General features: G+C 48.7%; 6 protein-coding genes across 6 annotated transcripts; 2 read left to right on the top strand and 4 right to left on the bottom strand.

Moving 5' to 3' along the window:
• Nucleotides 1-392: 392 nt before the first annotated feature.
• PEX2_099850 (aldehyde dehydrogenase) lies at nt 393-2,058 on the bottom strand (the record flags this gene model as incomplete). Its single annotated transcript, XM_016747255.1, has 4 exons — nt 393-537; nt 623-1,065; nt 1,131-1,524; nt 1,604-2,058. The coding sequence occupies 4 exons, from the start codon at nt 2,056-2,058 to the stop codon at nt 393-395; spliced, it is 1,437 nt and encodes a 478-aa protein (XP_016601953.1).
• Nucleotides 2,059-2,642: 584 nt separating this feature from the next.
• PEX2_099860 (protoglobin family protein) lies at nt 2,643-3,707 on the bottom strand (the record flags this gene model as incomplete). The annotated part of the gene is made up of 3 exons (XM_016747256.1): nt 2,643-3,159; nt 3,260-3,533; nt 3,593-3,707. 3 exons carry the CDS (start codon nt 3,705-3,707, stop codon nt 2,643-2,645), a joined length of 906 nt encoding a protein of 301 aa, XP_016601954.1.
• A 2,039-nt stretch (nt 3,708-5,746) lies between these two features.
• Nucleotides 5,747-8,019, bottom strand: PEX2_099870 (putative hydrolase; the record flags this gene model as incomplete). Its single annotated transcript, XM_016747257.1, has 7 exons — nt 5,747-6,178; nt 6,239-6,379; nt 6,438-6,653; nt 6,715-7,121; nt 7,177-7,361; nt 7,417-7,633; nt 7,683-8,019. The coding sequence occupies 7 exons, from the start codon at nt 8,017-8,019 to the stop codon at nt 5,747-5,749; spliced, it is 1,935 nt and encodes a 644-aa protein (XP_016601955.1).
• A 3,447-nt stretch (nt 8,020-11,466) lies between these two features.
• On the top strand, nt 11,467-12,719 carry PEX2_099880 (carbon-nitrogen hydrolase family protein; the record flags this gene model as incomplete). Its single annotated transcript, XM_016747258.1, has 4 exons — nt 11,467-11,614; nt 11,668-12,158; nt 12,224-12,436; nt 12,495-12,719. The coding sequence occupies 4 exons, from the start codon at nt 11,467-11,469 to the stop codon at nt 12,717-12,719; spliced, it is 1,077 nt and encodes a 358-aa protein (XP_016601956.1).
• A 1,779-nt stretch (nt 12,720-14,498) lies between these two features.
• On the top strand, nt 14,499-15,882 carry exg1 (glucan 1,3-beta-glucosidase; the record flags this gene model as incomplete). The annotated part of the gene is made up of 3 exons (XM_016747259.1): nt 14,499-14,581; nt 14,661-15,040; nt 15,092-15,882. 3 exons carry the CDS (start codon nt 14,499-14,501, stop codon nt 15,880-15,882), a joined length of 1,254 nt encoding a protein of 417 aa, XP_016601957.1.
• An 825-nt stretch (nt 15,883-16,707) lies between these two features.
• On the bottom strand, nt 16,708-20,187 carry PEX2_099900 (putative importin 11; the record flags this gene model as incomplete). The annotated part of the gene is made up of 7 exons (XM_016747260.1): nt 16,708-17,784; nt 17,841-18,029; nt 18,080-18,552; nt 18,609-19,624; nt 19,672-19,809; nt 19,861-19,961; nt 20,023-20,187. The coding sequence occupies 7 exons, from the start codon at nt 20,185-20,187 to the stop codon at nt 16,708-16,710; spliced, it is 3,159 nt and encodes a 1,052-aa protein (XP_016601958.1).
• Nucleotides 20,188-20,454: the final 267 nt, after the last annotated feature.

Consider the following 20,454-nt stretch of genomic DNA (forward strand, 5'->3'; position numbering starts at 1 on the left):
ATAACTGTATACTACGCTGTGAACCCGATGCAACATAAATCACATCACACAGAGCCTTTGCGAGTCATCCAAGTCGCCTACACCGTGTAAGCCGGGTATCCGGATCGCATCCTTCGGTAGCACCTCTAGGCGACGCCGTAAGGCTCCATCATTGGCTGCATTGACTGCAAGGTTCAGATCAAAGCCAACTAAACCCCAACTTGGCTCCAAACAAGCCCAGAACAAGTCCCAACAGGCCCCATCAAGACAAACTAGGGAAACAGTCACCCGTGGCGGCCCAATCCACTCGGGGGCCAAACGGACCCAAAACGGGGCCAAATCAAACAGGTCTGCTATGTACAACAATGTTGCATGTTGTATTGTCGTAAAGTATGTACCTGTGAGTCTAGCCTTTACTCCTGCCAGGTAACAGTCTTAGTCTGGAGGAATTCATCGTATCCAGAAATTCCTCCGAAGCGACCAAAGCCGCTACTCTTCCATCCTCCGTGAGGGAGGACAGACTCGTCGTGTACAGTCAGAGAATTGATGTGGACGGCCCTAGAAAGAAAAGAAAAATACAGAGTCAGCCTCAATCCAATCTCCACCAAATGATGTGATCTATATTCGAAACTCAAAAACCCACCCTGAGTCAATTTGCTTAGCCACCCGCAACCCCCGGAACAGGTTGTTGGTGTACAGAGCCGCAGTCAAACCGTATTCGGTGTCATTTGCGAGTGCGATCGCTTCGTCCTCGGTGTCCACAACCATGAGAGACACGGTCGGACCAAACGACTCGGTCGCGTACATGTCCATCTCCTTGGTGACACCGTCAACGACGATCGGCCGCATGCCTGTGTTGACGGACTCGCTTGCATTGGCGTCGCCGAAAAGCAGTTTAGCGCCGCGAGATACAGCGTCCGCCACAAGCCTCTTGTTCTTAGCGACGGCTGCGGTGTTCACTAGCACTAGCGCGGGCGCATCCTTGCCGAACAACTTCTCAGTTGTCTCAGCAAGCATCTGCCGGAACTCGTCTGCGATCGACCGCTGCACGATAATCCGCTCGGTCGACATGCAGATTTGACCGGACTGTGTATCGTTTGTCAGTATGTGGTATCCTTGTCTCCATCGAATCAATACTATGTTATACATACGTGCATGAAGGATCCAATGGCACAGTTCATAGCAGCCTTCTCCAAGTTCGCATCGTCCAAAACAATCGCTGACGCCTTACCGCCCAGCTCGAGCAGTACAGGCTTGATGTGTTTACCTGCCGTAGATGCGATAATCGAGCCGACCATTGTGCTACCAGTGAAGTTGATCTTGCGCACAGCCGGGTGGGCGATCAGCGCATTGGTGACGACTGGAGCGTCCGAGGGCTGATGGAAGATGACGTTCAGACATCCAGCGGGAAGACCAGCCTGGCGGAAGATGTCGCCCAGAGCCCAGAAACACTTGGGTGAGAGCTCGGAGCCCTTGAGCACGACGGTGTTTCCAGCCGCAAGAGGGAGCGCAACGGCGCGCGTACCTAGGATGAAAGGAGCATTCCTGCAATTCAATTAAAAAAAGAGTCCCAAGCCAGCTGATAAATTGCAGTATATGTCACAGATCGAATCGCGAAGCTTACCATGGTGCAATTGACAGAATTACTCCGTACGGCTCCTTGTATACGATGGCTCCCTCGCCCTCGCCGCTGACATTCGGCGCGATACCCTCGATTGTGGTTATCCGACCCGCGAACTCCTTGATGAAGAGCACACCAAGGTTGAAAGTGAATTCCGAAAAGGGCCGACCGGCACCAGTCTCCTCGCGCTGGTACTGGATCAGTTCCTCTTTGCGCGAGGCCATAATTTCGGCGGCCTTCAACAAGATGTCGCGACGCTCTTGTGCCTTGGTCTTGCGCCATGCGGGAAAGGCAGCCTGGGCACTGTCGACTGCGCGGTTGGCATCGTCAACTGACACACCGGCACAATAGCCACTTAGCTCGCCAGTGGCGGGTGCGTGGACCTCAAATTTGATATCGGTCTCAATGGACTCATTATTGATGATAAGCGGGGTCACCGCTTTGTTCGAATGCGCCATTGTGGGTGTTTTGGGGAGTTGGAGAAGGAAAATACGGGAGGATATGCTCTTTAATACAGAAAGGGATTGGTCTATTCAATTGGAGGGGCTGAGTTGATTTAATAGGAACTCTGATCTTCTCCAAAAAGAGTGGCGGGGGTGGTGGGGATACAAAGGGGGTAGACTTTGATAGCTCACTGTTTTATTGAAAGCGTAGATTGGTTAGTTATTTCCGGGGTCTGGGGTCGCGATCCAACGGATTAATGAATTATCTCCGGTCTGTCTGCGGATATAAAATGCTAAAGGCTCTTCAACTACCTTGAATAATAGCCGACCTCGGGAGTTGTGTGGGGAAGAGAAGATGACAAAGCCGGATCCATTCCGCCGAGATGAACGAGATGAACGAGATAGATGATGAATGGAATACCCAGGGACTATTTTAATTCCTCAAAACCTTTTTGAATTATTTTCAACGCGTCTATAATGACCAAAGGTATTTCTAAATCCCCAGACTTCCAAGTCTAGCCCTATCACCCCATTATATCCATAACCCTAAGCGCCTGAAAGATGCTAATTATGACCCGCTCAATAACACAGGGGCCCCTTCAATTGGCCCAAATCTTCGTCTCGGACGAAGTGCTGTTTTTGCTCATTTCCGCGAAAGGACACGCCGACACCTTGGATGGCGTTGACGCGCTTCCTGGTGCATTTATCGAGGGCGCCACACTATTGATCGAAGGCGCCACACTGTTTATCGAAGGCGCCACACTGTTTATCGAAGGCGCCACACCACTCGAGATACTGGACCTGTCATCCTCGGTCGAGCTACCGGAGCTGCTGCCAAGAATGCGCTTATCGCCGAGGTAACCCTCCTCATCCTCGCCGTAGTTGAACGCAGACATCTCGTCCATGAACTCCTCGCCGTCGCTCGAGTGGTATCGAGCGAAGAGATCGTTCTGGATCCAGAGGATCTTGTTGACGGCGCGCACGAGAGCGATCTTGCGTCGCAGCGATAGGTGCGGGTGCGACAGCATCGCTTCGATCCAGATGTCTTGGATGTAGCCCAGACATACGCCGAGGTGAATGTACTCGATGTTCAATGGTGTCCTGCGTGCTACTCCGCTGTGCATCAAGCTGTGTTACCAAACCCCACGTTAGCGCGTTGCACAAGCACAGAGAATTGACCCCTGTGGATGGAGGATAGAGTCTTGTGTGAACTTACCCAACCTTGTCCAGGTACCGCCAAAAGTCCATTGTGGTCGGGTCCTGGCATAGCCGCGTCAGGTACCACCGCAGGAACATCTTGCGTCGCTTGATTTTTGGTGCCTCTTCAGAGAGATATTCCTCCTCGGGTTCGGTCTCGTCGACTGTTGTTCGTGTGTGGAAGGCCCGAGATGTGATGTCGTATTGGAGAAGCTTCTTATATACCAGGTTGACCACTGCCGGGATCAATTGCTTGATGTATTTGTTGCCGGTCAACAGTGCTTCGATATCGCCTAGGGAAATGTTAGTCACTGTGGCTGACTCTGGAGATCGGTTGAGGGTAAGAGCTTACTGGAGTTGAAGTCGAGGAAGCTATGGAGGTATTTGATTCGCTCTTCCAAGCTTGTGTACAACAATTTCCGGTCCACATGTACGGGGTCCGGAGCCGATCTCGTACTGTAATCCATGTTGTTGGTGTTGGTGTCTTTTTGTATGTATAAAATTACCCTTCCGAACAGCTGGGGTCTTGTCTGAAAGAGTTGGAAAAAAAAAGTATGGAGGGAGATCGGAGATCGAGTATAAAATGAGAAGGTGAGTCTGGGGAAGCGCGTGGCAAACTCGTGGCGGATGGAGTATTTATACCACAGATGCCCGATATCCGTTCAGATTACTCCGTTCTCCGTTCTTCTATATTGCATGCAACACGATCATTTCGAAAGCCACCGAACTGTAAACCCCATCCTATTGGGGCTCCGCTCTTGGCAATCCTGCAACCAGACGGCCGATGACTCTTACCCAGAAAAGCGATATTACCCGGTTTCATGCGAGCACAGTAATATCAAGCCGAGATCTTCCTCAAAGCTTCAGTTCAACGGGTAAGTAAAGTACCCATGGGCGAATCAGACCATAGGGTGAGATGATTTACTTACCCTTCAAATCTTGGAAGTGGAGTGACCATCTAGGTAGGTGTGGGCTGATCCCTGTAATCTCCAAGCTAGCATAAAAAGAGAGAAAAAAAAGGGAAGCAAGCGAAACACGCATAAGCCACGGACGGCAGGATCCATCGTTGCCGTAGTGTCATACTTGGTAGATTGAAACAAGCGACTTGGAAAACGTAGCGAATACTGCAATCTCAACTTTAACAGGCTAGGGTTCAAACTTCTCTTCATCATCTTAGTGTACGATCAGATGGCGTTTTTGACATGCCGGGGCATAAAACACTAAATCACACATGTCATTTCCGCGAACCATTACCCGTCCCAACAAAGCAAATGAACTAAATTGAAACGGATCTATCGGCATTTGCATTTCATTCTCGCTCACTGGCTACAAATATTTGGACTCCGCTACGGGTTCAACGGTTTCGCCTGGGACGGGACCCGAGACGAAGTGGGTTCCGTTCGGGTCCGACTGAGCTGCGGACCTGGTGATTTCCGGGCACATCAGGATCTAGTTAGTATTCGCAATAAGTAGATGTGGATTAATCGTCAGTTGATCGGGACTTGATGAGAATTTAACTTTAGATCTTGAGATCACCAACTTGATTCTAATCAACGATGACAATACAATTGGCCCAGAGAACAATTGCAACGCCCCTTAATACGTATACGCTTCTGAAAAACACCGAACTGGTGGATGTGTGGGTCTGAAGGAATGCAGATTTTGCAGGCCGACACACGACAATCTACTCCGTACAATAGGGGACAATCGGAGCTAACGTTCAATAGTGTAGAAAAATCAGCAAACACATGCATGTCGAGCGACGTACTCCGTAGACCCCTACCCGTATACGGAGTAGAGTACGGAGTACATAGTTGGATCTATTAAAACCTAAACTGGTGTCGTGTGATGGCATGGCCTGATGGATTCTATCGGGATTACACCGGGAGGGTTGACCGGCTAGTGAACATGGCATGATCTATTAAAGGAATGAAAATTTTTCACTCAAGCAAAGGGGCCAAAACTTGAGGCCCCCCTCCTATTGAGCTTGGATTCTTTTAATTCTCAAAAATGAGACAACATACGGAGTAGATCGGAGAGGATTTCACTTTATTTTAATTGTTCTCTGCTTAATCTGGAACGTTTCAAAAACAGCCGCGATAGACGATCACTGCCGCCTTGGTGAGGGGCTGATTCTTGAGACTGCCGCGTACCATGAATTTAGCGGCTTGATTCCAAGGTTTTTGATCTAATTCGGTTTCTGGGGAGATTTGACGACAGCGGCCCCGGGGTTGTCTAATTAGAAATCTAATTAGAAATCTAATTAGGAATCGTGAAACGGGGGCGTTGAATAAAGCAACAAATACCTCACGGAGTGCTGATCTCCATCCCCGGGCCTTATCAATGGTCACGATTGATCATTCTTGAAAATATGGGTTTGTTTCCATTTCGGGATTCCATTTCGGGATAATGAGCCGATATAACGTTATATACGGAGTACTCCATACACATCACATTCACATTCATCCAAATAGCCTCGGATGACGTGGTGTGTCCACTAAATACATTATGAGCTTTCCCCGGCCGCGTTGCTCCGTGCGGCAGCGGCGTCATAAAGAGCCCTAATATCTGCCTGCCATTGTTCCACATCGACTCTTGCCACGCGACGGTCATATGTAAGCAGGCCGTTGACCTCACCCTCAACATCGGTCGTCTGGGTCCAGACGCCCCCACTGCATGCGTACAGGCGGACCTGATCCTCGAGCTCGTTCAGGAGAAGATGGCTGCGATAATTCCATGCCTCAATGGTAGTATCAATTTCGTAGGTTTGATCGATAGTATTGATGGCTGCCTGGTTGTTCCAGAGATGCTCGATGGATACGTTGGTCCCAATTCCACCAAATTCACCCTGGAACCCAATCCGGGTGGGATCATATGGGCTCGAGGGAGTGGAATAGAAGGGAGCGCCACATTGTGGGTTTGCATAGTGGTGGTTGTCCTAATATATGTTAATTAGCCATGTGGTTGCGCCACAGGGGAATCTTGGAAGGGCGCATACACTAAAGTCTCCGGCGCCGTGGTCGTCCCATCCTGTCGTCGAGTCCACAAGCCGAGTGGGGTCCAGCTGTCGAACCCGCTCGGTCAGCTCAAACTCGGGGTAGTATTCTGTGATCTGGCCCCAGGCTTCGTTGTAGATGACCTATAGATAGTGGTCAACGTCAGAATATCTCTGGCTCTGACCAAACACCTTGACTTACCCAAGTTACAATACTGGGGAAGCTCTTGAACTGGTTAATCAACACATCTAACTGGCGGGCGAACTCAGCCTGCTGCTTCTCGTCTGGTAGGATAGTGACCGAGTTCCCGTTTGCGTCCCTCCGGGACTGCAGCGGGCGCAGGGAAGGCATGTCCTGGATTACAAGCAGACCGAGCTCATCGCATGCTTGATAGAACAGATCGGTTTCAACTTTGATCTGCATTCGACGGTGTGAGCACGAGAAGCTATGGGATACGATGCGATGCGGAGACACTTACATGCTTGCGAACCATGTTGAATCCCAACTTCTTTAGCATCTCTAAATCGTACACCATCGCCTCCTTACTGGGGGGCGTATACAAACCATCGGGCCAATAGCCTTGGTCCAAGGTGCCGAACATGAAAATGAATTCTCCATTGAGCAAGGGTCGCTCAATCCCGTCAACCTTACCCCGTGAGATTGTACGGAAGCCAGTATAGCTCTCCACCTGATCGTTGCCAAGCTTGACAGTCACATTGTATAAGTCGGGCGAGTCCGGGGACCAGAGCTTGGGCGAAGGTACGGTGAATTGGAATGGCTCATTGGTGGGGCCTTGGTGGGTTGCAATAGTCGTGCCATCTTTGTGGACCGTGACCTCGGCCTGGGTGGATGTCTCCTTGGCGGAGCTGTGTACAGTGATGTTTACTGCTTACAGTCAGAATCAAGCAAGTATTTCCACAAACTGACACTAGATACTTACCTTGACCATCCATGTTGGCGTCAAGGTCGAGTTGGGTAATGTGGTTAGATGGGGCAGCCTCAAGCCAAACAGATTGCCATATGCCACTGCACGGGGTATAAAAGATGTGACTAGGTCTCAAGGTCTGCTTTCCAATAGGAATAACATAGTCACCATCGTCAGTAGGATCATGCACAAATACAAGTCTGTATTTGAAGTCAGATATGCAAGTCGACTGCGTTGTGATCCTGGGATACTCACAGTTCATTCGGCTGATCGAACTTCAGGTACTTCGTCACGTCTACCGTGAAGCGGAAGTATCCACCACGGTGGAAACCTGCTTCTTCACCGTTGACAAAGACTGTGGCTTCATAATCTACAGCTCCAAAGTTGAGCAATACCTGCTCACCCTTCCAAGAAGAAGATACTTCGAAGGATGTCGAAAACCAAGAGTACAAAGCCCAATTGCTTTGGATCCCTGCAGATATTTGTTAATTTTTGATGGTAACAGGCAGAGCAAAACCTACCGGACAATCCACTCTCAAGACACGACGGGATCAAAACATCCTGTGCAAGCTCTTGCCCGAAGGGTGGCTGCTGAACAGCATCGAGGCCTGCAGCATTTTGGTACTTCCACACTCCGTTGAGATTCTTCCATTCAGAACGTTGCAGCAACGGCCGCGGATATTCGGGCCATGGGTTCGTTCCGACTTTGTCAGTCCATGGCGTTGTCAAGGGGGGCTCCTTAAGAGAGTAACCCGCACTGCGCGCCTTGTTTTCCTGGTGCTTAGGGCCGTCATTGCTAGGTAGAGCTAGACCAGTCACCGCCAGGCACGACAAGACAAAACTCTGAGCTAAATGCATGTCGATAGGAGGCACTCAGATCTTCTGACAGAAGTACACGCACGACAGCGACAATACCGGAGATCTTCAGAATAAAATATCACATTCTGGGCATGATCGGGCTAGTCCCTGGATTTAAATACATCGGACCTTGCGTACGCCGGACTAGCAGACTCATGGCACGGTGCTTCCCTACATACAGAATGCCCACTTAGCAGAAAGGCCCCCACAAGGGCTAACCCCGCAGGAAGTACATAGGGTGCCGAGAAATTAGGATTCACTCAGGATCGCGAGCATGTCGGTCGCTGGCTGGTGTCCGACCACAGGGAGCATCACCCGCTGCTTGGCGTTAGTGACAGCGCAGGAGCCAAGAGCAACAGCCAAGAGCTGGCGGGCAGCAATAATGTCGATGTGCACATGGTCAACAAATAACCCGTCACCAAGGGTGAGCTGAACGTTGCCTGTTACAAGCACTCAATCTCGAGACAGACCAAAATTATCGAAAAACTACCAGCGCACAATAATAACAGTCCCTCAAAGGTTTCCCAGCCTAGCTCCATGTCCGGCTCTAGGTAGCGACAAATCACGGCAGTGAGAGGTATTCCGTGGAGCATTTCTCGCCAGCAAAACACAAGTCACGCGATAGAATGTTCGGTCTGTGCCGACTGCTCTGCCCAATACCGCAAAAACTCAACGCCGATCGCAACACACAGGCGATGGCCGATCTGTTCTTTGTTCCAGACATACATTTCCCGTGCAAGGGAAGTCATGTTGCTTGCTGTCTCATCCGTTAGCCGAAAAATGCAACTCATCTGCATATCCAAGCCAGTTTTGAGAATGAAGTCATGTTTACATGGAATGGCTTGATCTTGCATTATTAGTTGACCCAGCAAGGATCGCGTTTTCCTGTCCAATCCCTTGCGTCCGGATTGCATGGCACACTAGTGCCCCACCCCGAGCAGGATACATATTTGATAGAGTGGTCTGGCCGCGATCTGATTACCTCCGAAATATCATTCACTCACTCTTGATGGCTGACCAACGTCGCGCTACCCCGCTGTCTCCGACGACGTGGTAGCTTGAGGTTGTATCGGCTTCGATTTAAGAATACGAAAGGCCGCCCTGACCCTCCGAGTCTAGCTTGGCGCGACGATCCCCTCTTCTCCATTGGCAAATTGTTCATTCAGTTGCTGCCTCCGCCGAAGCCCAAGGCTGTGGATGTGGCTAGTTTTTGGGCTTCGGGGCTACTTCGCCCCGTTCTTCCCCGCGTTCTAGTAGCGGGGCTTGCGGTGGGCTGGGTTGACGTTCCAATCAGATATTCTGCACCTGATAATGGTGTGGATCTCGATGTAATGGGAAAATATATAATCAAGCTTTTAGGTAAATGAATTCTTTGTGTGTTCTTGATATGGGAAAGCCCCGGTGGGTTGGATCATCATGTGTCTCTGACCGATCTATGACCTTTCCTTCCTGGTTAAGTAAGTATTTACCCCAGCAACTAAGGCTCACCCTGAGTAAGATCAACATAATTCTTGAGACAATAAAGAAAATAACATAAACGTGTTTGATTCGTTGTAAATTGCGATTGCTGAGGAAAAACACCAGTTGATAAGCTGCTGGGGTGCTGATGTTGAAAATATGACTGATCCAAATATAAATTATCTGGAACTAGTCTGAAATAGTAGGCTGCTTGGTCAGTTCCAATAGCCCTAATTCAGAATATGTAAGGTGGCAGTCCGCCTGTATATTGTACTGGCAAGCAAGGCAGGCTAGTGTATAGCTTTGAGAAGTTAGGAATTCGGTCATTCATTCTGCAAAAAGAAAATGATAGATGGCAATATTTCTCCAATCCAAACATGTGCAATAGACCCAACTATAGCGGCTAATATTGTAGAAATTGGACGGTCCGATTACTAAACATGGCCGGAACGAGCTCAATTCGAACCCAATATATCTACTTGGATAGCACATACAACTCCAAAGATTCAACTACCGTAATTAACTTCCGCTTTGAGGGTAGATAAAATTTTTGGCACTAGCCCTCGCCTTGCCAAGTAACCACAGGAGAACCCCGTCTGTTGAAAACGTGAGAAACTCAACCAGAGCTATCGCCCAAAGGACTTACCCGTGCCGAGCTTCCCATCGTGCAACTGATCAGCTATAAATAAAGTTTGATGAGAATTTTCATGTTTAGACTCAATTATGCGGAATTTTTGATAACATTCCAAAGCAAATAACAAAATATGAAGATCTTCAAATCTGCGTTATAAATCATAGCCTAACTTATTTCTACGCCAAAGATAGACACATAGTTTAGTTTCGATCAAGCGACGCCCACGTAGAAAGAAGTCTGTACAAACAGAATCCCCTTGAGAAGCGAAATGAAACAAATTTCTCCCAGGATAATCGGGTTGGCCACAGAATAAATATTGTCGGTTTTAGTCCGATCAGCTTTTTTGCTATCCAGTCGCGGATGAATATACAGCTTACCATACTTCGATAGTACCACTAAAGAGCAGCGAGGCATTGAGCAAGTGTTAGGATATCTATATATATATATATATATATATGTTTTAAATTCCCTTGGACATGTGTATCATAGAATATGTAGGGTGTAACAAAAAGTGAGTGGTAGGACAATTCCCGTAAGTTTCAGGATCCAGAGATACTTCATTTGTGATCATCTACATCCATCCCATCAAATATAAAATGAGTTAAAAGCTGAAACACCGTGTAATAAAGAGCTTGAAAATTGCGACGAAGATGCGAAACCATCTAGCTAAGACATTTGCCTGTCTAGAAGGAATCCGCGAGCGGCGATTGGCCATATGTAATTGTCCAGTTGAATCCCATGAGAAATGCGAAATCTACGGGACGCAATAAAATTCAAACAATAAAATATTCCTATTCCCGTCAGCATGGTGACTGATCTATCTCTATCGGGATTGAATTTGATATCGGGATTTGGGTGGAACAATCCGGGAAGCTCAGTATGACCCCGGGATTAGGGCAGATCACCGAAGTTCTGCAACAATAAGGTCCACCTATCATGGCGTGATTTAAATCAACTCAAGCCCTGGCAGACCCCGGGCTGAAAATAGATAATCTATACTTGCTTACATACGAGTTATCGACCTTCCGGAAACTATCCTCTGGCATGACACCACATTGAAGCAAACCCCGTGTTGATTTCCCGGGGCTCAGAGTTACACCTTACTGCTGACTGTGACAACCATCGTTCATTATTCAACGGCCTCAGAGCAGTCCCCGAATCCGAGAGCTTCCGAATCTTATGATGTTGCTCATTTTGTGCTTCGGGGTCTGGGAGGTGCAGGTCATCGTTTCAAAGTCAACGTATACAGCTGAAGGTGTTATAAATTGAGGTTCTTCCCGGGCTTGAACAAGGACCTTCATTCTACACAACAGTTTCAAAGCAAACACTCGTGCAAATACAACAAGTCTCTCATCATGGTTCCCGTTCTCAAGAAGTACAAGGCCGCAGCAGTCAATGCTGAGCCTGGCTGGTTCGACCTCCAGGAGTCTGTTCGCCGGACAATCCACTGGATCGATGAAGCAGGAAAGGAAGGCTGCAAGCTGATTGCTTTCCCCGAGCTGTGTTAGTACCACAGTCCCAAGTACCGGACATAATGTGCTAACAAATATGAATAGGGATCCCCGGCTACCCCTACTGGGCCTGGAAGGTCACCTACCAGGAGAGCCTGCCTCTGCTGAAGAAGTACCGCGAGAACAGTCTCGCCTCCGACTCGGAGGAAATGCGCCGCATCCGCGAAGCAGCCAAGGCCAATAAGATCTGGGTGTCTCTTGGATACTCGGAGCTTGATCTCGCCAGTCTGTATACCACGCAGATTATGATCACACCAGCTGGCGATGTCATCAACCACCGCCGCAAGATCAAGGCCACCCACGTCGAGCGCCTTGTTTTCGGAGACGGCACTGGCGACACTACCGAGTCCGTGATGGAGACCGAGATCGGCCGCATTGGACACCTGAACTGTTGGGAGAACATGAACCCTTTCTTGAAGGCTTATGCCGCCTCGCTCGGTGAGCAGGTTCACATCGCTGCTTGGCCTCTGTACCCCGGAAAGGAGACCCTCAAGTACCCGGACCCATACACCAATGTGGCCGAGGCAAACGCTGATGTACATTTTCCCTTCCGTTTTTCATCTTGCGAGGAGTTGATCTGATTACTGACAAGATTCCTCAGCTCGTTACCCCTGCTTACGCTATCGAGACCGGCTCGTTCACTCTCGCCCCCTGGCAGACAATCACTGCCGAGGGAATCAAGCTCAACACCCCTCCTGGAAAGGAGCTTGAGGATCCCAACATCTACAACGGAAATGGCCGTATCTATGGTCCCGATGGCCAGAACCTCGTTCCTCACCCCGCTAAAGACTTCCAGGGTCTTCTTTACGTTGACGTAAGTGGAGGATGTTTCTTGTTTTACTAGAATGTTAAACTAACTAGTCGTCAAACAGATTGACCTCGACGAGATCCACCTGACCAAGTCTTTGGCCGATTTCGGCGGTCACTACATGCGCCCCGACTTGATCCGTCTTCTTGTCGACACCAACCGCAAGGACTTGGTCGTGCACGAGGACAGAGTGAACGGTGGTGTCACTTACACTCGGACTATTGACCGGGTCGGACTTTCTGCTCCTTTGGATTCGTCTGCTACTGAGGCTCAGTCCGAGAGCCTGTAGAGATATTTGCCGGACACCAGCAGATATGTGTATTTATAGAAACCAGCAATACTAACTTATCCACTCTTTTATCTTGAGAATTGTTACAAAGATTGTATGCTATAGGCATTTGATCTCCGATCAGGCAGCTCCAAGAAAGTGAATGTTAGAGAGAGAGAGTTCTTATAGTAACCAGGAAGTGACTTTGATGTCTGCTTCGGCTCAATTAGCGGCGTCCGTTTTTTTTAAATGAGCGCCTCCTCTACACGCTGCTAGGAGACCCGAATCATAATCTGTAAGGTAATCGCGATTTTACTCTGTTATAACCTGATGGAGACGTTGAGCTGAATTAGTTGATAGAATCTCACTGACTTGGTCGATCAGACCTCAGGGCCTAGACCTGTGAAACGCGTGGACATACATTCCAATCTCTTAGCATTCTTTTAATTTCTGAAAATTCTGTCATATGTAAGCTCAAGGTTACAAATTCAAGGCCTAAGACCTAGGTTTAGTTGCAACCATGTGTAGACCCATACTCTACCCGACTTGTCCACGGGCCGGCGAACGGACAATGGTCCCTGAATTAGACGGATGTGAGAAATTGTAACTGTGAAATTTTCTGAAGTACAATGCATGTCTCAAATTTTGCTCCATACTATGTCTCAGGTACAATGTAATTGTTGCCGGAAACGGAAGTACCGAGGACGACAGGCCTCGGCCACCTTGCCTTGAGTATATCTACAACTCCACATTTCCAGCATATCAGACAGTATACTAGGAGCTAAATAATTTTTAGATTTTATAAATTTCGAGGGCTTTGACGTGAATGAAACCATGTCCACGGCGGGTGCGTATATTCAGCAATGTACTCATTTGGTTCCAAAAAAACCGCAGCCCGGTGAAACAGCATTTGATCTGTACTCTGCACTCTGAAAATGTTTAAATTCAGTCTGACACCAACACTACGTAGCGTAAATATGCTCAAGCTCGAGACGAACGTCTAGAAGCTGCCAACAAATCACATTCCGTAAAAGGTGTCGGAGTTGCCACGTGCTGATCACCATCACATCACGGAATGTGAGATCTGGCTGCAAACGACAGTTGAGTTTTTTTTCCCCTGAATAATTGAATATTCAGGGTATGAGATGTCTCGTCTATATTGAAAGTATCTAGTCCAAATGTAAATCGAGTTGAAACTCGCAGGGGGAAACCCTGATCGATTTAGGGCAATGAAGTATGGGGTACAACTTCCCCCAGATACTATTTTGGGTCGCAGTTTCCAGTAGAACACATAGTGACGAAGGATTAAAGTGACGAATGAGACACTTTCACAGTCTTCACTCCCCACCTGATCCATATTCGTTGTGACCTTCAACCCCATCAGCACTGAAGACGTTTCCCCAGATCAGCTATAGGTACCGTTACTCTAGTCAAAAGAACAAGGCCTTTGTGTCTCTGTCAAACCCCAAACCCCAGGACAACCCGACCCACCACTGTTTTCGGTCACTCCACTACCCTCTTGATTCAGACCGCGACGAATAATCTACACAGGTACGTTACTTTTGCTTCAATTTCTGTCATTCCCCGTGGGGATTTCCGTTCTCGCCCAGGTAACCTTTCGTTTGCCTGCATCCGGCTACCTGATCAGCCACCATCAATGTCGAGTTACTTATAACAGCTGATTTCCAACCATTCAACTCAATATAATCATTCCTGATTCTTCATTCTTCATTCCACATAGTTCATCTTTCAAACCCAGCCACCTGATTTTCTGGGTCTGACCAAATTAGGATTTTCAACATGCCGTCCATGTCCAAGATCTCGCAGAAGTCCTTGCTTGGGCTGTCTTTGATGGCAGCCTTGGCGCAGGCCACACCCACAGTGTAAGTGTTGCCTCTCTATCAATACTACAGTTATACTGTACCCGTGTCTATACAGATACTAACATATATCGGCTTATAGTAGTCTCAACTTCAACTACCGTGGTGACAAGGTCCGGGGTGTCAACCTCGGTGGTTGGCTGGTAACCGAGCCCTGGATCACTCCATCTATTTTTGACGCAGCTGGCGACGCCGTTGTCGATGAGTGGTCTCTTTGTGAGACTTTGGGTGCGGACGAATGTCGCTCTGTTCTGTCTCAACACTGGAGCAGCTTCATTACCGCCGATGACTTGACCCAAATCGCTAGCGCAGGAATGAACCACGTCAGAATCCCTGTGGGATACTGGGCGTTGAAGCACTTGGATGGTGACCAATACGTCGATGGTCAGCTGGAGTATCTCGACAAGGCCATCGGTTGGGCTCGCGCCGCCGGCCTCAAGGTCATTCTTGACTTGCACGGAGGTACGTTTCCGCATCTGTATATTATACGACAACCACTGACCAACAACACAGCTCCTGGCTCTCAGAATGGATTTGACAACAGTGGAAAGCGCGGTAGTATTCAATGGCAACAGGGTAGTACTGTTGACCATACCAAAGATGCCCTGGAGGCTCTTGCCGCGCGCTACGAAGGTGATGGAGACGTTGTGACTGCGATCGAGGCTTTGAACGAGCCTAGCATCCCCGGTGGAGTGAACCAGGATGCTCTGAAGCAGTACTACTACGATTCATGGGGTCTTATCCGAAAGGCAAGCCAGGACACCACGCTTGTCCTGCATGACGGGTTTGTGCCTACTGAATCATGGAACGGCTTTATGAGCGAGTTTACCGGTGTCTGGTATGTGATGATGGACACCCACCACTACGAAGTGTTTGACAGCGGTCTTCTCGCCATGGACACCGCAACCCACGTCAACAACGTTTGCAGCTTTGCCAAAGACCACGTTGTGACCTCTGATAAGTGGACTGTTGTTGGTGAGTGGACTGGTGCCATGACCGATTGTGCCAAGTACCTGAACGGAAAGGGTATTGGTGCCCGCTACGATGGTACTTTCTCTGGTAGCCAGCATATTGGCAGCTGTGAGGGCAAGTCCACTGGATCCGTGGATGCTCTATCTGAGGAGGACCGAAGCAACACTCGTCGCTTCATCGAAGGTCAACTTGACGCTTATGAGAAGGGTAACGGCTGGCTTTACTGGACCTGGAAGACCGAGGGTGCTCCCGAATGGGACATGCAACAGCAAATCGCTGCCGGTGTCTTCCCCAACCCTGTCACCAGCCGTGAATTCCCCAGCCAGTGCTAAGTGCTAGTAATTATGTGCCTTTTTGCTCTTCTTGTTTTTCAAATGCGACATGGAGCATGCTACTGATTTTGACGTGTCTCGGGTTTTATTTGTCCAACTGTTTGTCCAGGCCTGATTCATATTCTTTGATTGTCTGATGGACTTGCGTGTAAGCGAGTTGGTTCCTCCGGCGTTGTGGTGTATTTTATTTTCTAAGACTTCCTGGTTAGGTTGTGAAACTGACAATTCAACTGATATTCTTTTGGCTTTCTTGAAGTTGTTTGGTCTTTCCCCTGAATGGTAGTCTGTTTACTAACCTTGGAACTCTGGTAGATCCTCAACCTTGGAAGGTACGTGTGGAGCCTGCCGGGGCAACCTTAACTTTATCTCTTAGTGACCTCGGGACATACCTATCTATGTAAATGGATGGACCTACCTACTCTCCTTCTCTGGAGGCCTTGTTTTGGTGGGGCTTGCTCATTCTTGCTTGTGTGCTCTTCTCTTGCGAGGAATACAATAACTATAAACCGTACAGTCCGAAAAGAAAAATAACATAGGAAACTCGTCACTAGCCTTTGAATCCTAGTAAGTCATTTTTCATTCGCGTTGAATTAAAGCCCAATCAAAGGTATATCATTCAGAGATTACAGAGCTTTGAAAAAATATCTGATGTATTGGGATATGTAGCTGGGATTCTGCAAATGCTAAAAGTCGAATAGGTATGGACCTGGTGGTCATGCAAATAGAAGAATATGAGGGCGTAAGAAGCATGTACAATGTAATGGTGGCAATGCAATGAAAAGGGTGCCCACTGATATCAAGGTAAGCAAGGGCTTCTTCCTTAACTCAAAGCAATCCAAGTGCTCCAAACGCCGAAACAACTTCAGTGTCAACGTTGACGAGCCACTCATCCTGGAATCGCTGCGCCCCACCACAGCCAGCAATAACCTCTTGCAGACGATGGCGCACAAAGTCTCGGATCATGAAGCGATGGATTGCATCCCCAGACTGCCAGTCACGGCGGCGAACGATCTCAGGTGATTCGACTTCTTGGGTGCTTTCTGGCATCGCAGTTTCTGACCCGGCTGGTGCATTCCAGCAGACCAAATAATCGGCATTTGGGTCAGTACCACCGTCTGCTAACTCAGTGATGAGATCTGTCCATACACTTAAGTATGATTGCAGGTGAGAAAGGATGTAGGCAGGGGGTGGAGGGGGTAAAGACGGATCGAGTGGCGCTCCTTGTAGGGCCAAGAGTTGGGTGAGGGCAAGGACGTGTAGTTTCTTTTGGTTAATGCTGCCAATGTTGTCGTAGTGCAAAAACCATTCGGTCAGGATCCAGGTCAGAGATTGTTCTTCGGATGAGTTGGTCGCGGCGGCGACCGATGAGGCTAAAATGGTAGGGCTCGCCAGCGCAAGGCGCGCTAGCACAGAGAAATAATCGCTCTCGACAACACCGACCACCGGCGAGGACTTTCTGTTCGGGCCAGACGTCTGACTCGCTTCGTGGGCAGAGTAGAGGCCTTCTAGCAGGGAGGCAAGGAATGAGCTGTCAAGAAGGGACTGGGAAATGACGCCATAAGTTGATTCGCTACCACCGTCGACCGTCTCAGCACCGCGAAGCATCAAATCAGCAAGACGAGGTATCACACCGAGACGTTGCTGGGTTGTGGATTTGAGTAGTGATTCAAGGATCACGAAGATTTGGAAGCGGAAACGGTCACTCAGGATCTCCTGCGGCGCAAGGAACACATAAGATTCGAGTATATGAATAGCCTGCGGAGTGCTATCGGTTGCTCCTTCCAGAATGGGGAACAAAGACGGGAGGAGTGATATGATCTCCGGCGAGGCAGGAGATGGCGTAGCTTGAATTATGGCATGCCAGAGATCCAGTGCCTCATCTAGAAGGTAAACAATGGTTTCCTTGGCAAAAAATTAGGCTAAGCTGATATGTGTAGCATGATTCACGCGGAACTTACCGAACCAGGTTCTACCGAGCTTTGGATCAGGGGAAGAATGAGAGAGTGATACCTCACAGACTCCTGTCCTAGCGATTGAATCAGGGATGACAGCAAGGTCAAGATAGCTTGTTTCATCAAGTGCTCTTCGCCAGAACTTTCCCACAAAGGTGGGAGTAAAGAGATGATTCGATCGGAGAAAGGAGTGATCTAACATTATCAGTTACGCAGCCGCCGACGAAAACGAGGCAACAACTTACATGCTCTTCCATCTTGACCACCACCATGCGAACCGTCTCCAAAAGCCCCATCTTCGTATCTGAAGATTCGACTTCTTGAACGAGAGACATGAGACTCTCCAAGATGGTAGGCGCAAATGACATAAATGCTTCGGGTGAAAATTCGTATGAGTCAAGTATACTCCGGAGTTGCCGACCGGCGGTGATGCGGACGACCAGGTCGTTCAAAGTATCATGCTTGCCGAGCAAATGCTGGAAGATTTGGTAAATCGCGTTTATGTTCAGCTCGCCTGCCTTAACCGGAACCCATTGGCCAAGCACGAGCGCGATTCTTCTCCTCAGAAGCTTGTACTCTGGTTCCTGAGATTGGACCTCGGCAACCATGGTATGCTCCAAGAATGCGTTAAAGTCCAGATGATGTTCAAGACTAGCTGCAGCCAAGCCGATGGCAGAATATAGCGAGTCTTTCAACAATACATTGTGGTTGTCGGTGCCTAATAGTATAAATGTTAGTATCGCGCACACTTTATATAGCTCATCAACAACATACTTGCGAAAGTATAGAATACGGTCAGCAAACGTGGAATCAGTAAATCCTTGAAGTGAATCACAAGATCAAGGAAAAGTTTTTCCGAGCATGAGCGGATTGAGAACTCCCAAGCATCAGCATTCTCTTCCTCTCGCTTCTCCCAGTCCTCCGGTTCTTCTTCCCAATCTTGGAAATCGATCTTGCGGAACCGGAAGAACTGTGTGACGAGTAGCTCCATGACATTGATCACAAATTCTTCCGTAAAGAGTTGCGTTTTGACGAGCTGAACGGATTGTTTCCGCTCCTCCTTGTCTTCCGGTGTCTGATATTTGAAAGTCTGGGCAGGGTTGAATGCCATTTTTGCGCATGCGCGAATCAAGAGCAGAGCTCGGAGGCCGGTCTTCTCCGTCAAGGATTTCCCTTCATCTTCGCCCCCGGCACCAAGGCTGTCATACTTCTCCCCTAGTTTGACGACTAGTGACCAATACGACTTGACAAGCGAGATACTATCTGGCAGTAGCGCGAAAGATGCGGGGTGCGTTTTGGCCATTTCAACATGCAACTTTGACATCTGCAGCAAATGCTTCTCGATAGCCCGATGAATTGATTCGGGTAAATTGGTAGACCCATCCACGAGAGAATGGAATTTACTGAAGTGCGAATGGGTCAGCTCCCAGAAGCCCTGTACTTCTTGGCTGCGACTCGGGTGTTCAAAGCCAGCAATTATCAGGCGCCTTAGGACCTTGAGAGAGACCAAGCTCAATTCGAGCGTCTCCAGCAACTCTCCCTCGCCAGCACCACCCTGCTCCAGTATCGCCCCCCATTGATTGATTTTATCAACGTAGATGCCTCCTAGTAACTGGAATATCTCAGGCGATGCAGACTGAAGATTGTGTCGTGTTCGTTGAATTCGTGCCGTGGATAATTCCTTAATTATTTGTAGCAATATGAGGAGAGTTCGGGGAAGCTGGAGTGGATTTGCTCCAGGTTGGACGGAGGATCGGAGTGAAGAAATGATGTACGAAATGGCATCGGGCCTAGTTGAAATTAGAATGAGGAGTTCAACAGCTGAATCTTGCCATACCAGTCATGAGGAAACTCAAATCGCATGATTTTAGCAATCATCAGCGAGTTATGGAGAGCCAGCAGCGGCGCAGGCTCAACAATTCCTGCCTCAAGAGCCCGGGTCTTGATGTGTTCCTTTTCTTCTGCTTTGATCGCACTTTCACAGGTGTTAGCATGCCCTCGTCTCAACGATATTCTGATAACATACTTGGGTGCTGTCTTGCGCCAGTATTTATCAATTCCATTCTTCAGTTGGATGATGGCGAGGTAGCGAACTTCGTTCGGTACGGAGTGATCAAGAAAGACTTCCTGCATGTTGTAAGATGTGTTATTAGGTGAAGTAACAAAAACCAAGACTGTCAACTGATACCTGTAGAAAAGAGTAGTACATGCCCTGTTTCTCCCAGCTCTGGAGCTGTTCAGTACCCGTCCGAACTTGCTGCTGAGATGAGCTCGCAGCAAGAACTAGCGTATTGAGCACATTCTGGGGGTTGAGGGGGTTGGTCTCGCCCTGTGCTTCGATGGCAAAGGCCATGACGAGTAGCGGTGTTGATCGACGCGTGAAAAGAAGAGCTGCAAAGCCTGTGTTTAGTTCTGCTGATACAAGCACCAAATCACAGTTTCACGGAAGTGCTTTGAATCACTAGACATCCATTCAAAGGACCTCTGCGCGAGTTCCAAGATGTTAATTGATCTAAGAACTGACATGTCTCGTCGGAGCTCCCTATCCAGCATAAACTCCCCGCCTCCGGAAAAGCCATAATCCGGTCCCGCCGAACCCTAGGGCTGGACCCTAACCTCT

This window comes from Penicillium expansum (assembly GCF_000769745.1).
Source record: "Penicillium expansum strain MD-8 chromosome Unknown contig353, whole genome shotgun sequence".
Lineage (NCBI taxonomy): Eukaryota > Fungi > Ascomycota > Eurotiomycetes > Eurotiales > Aspergillaceae > Penicillium > Penicillium expansum.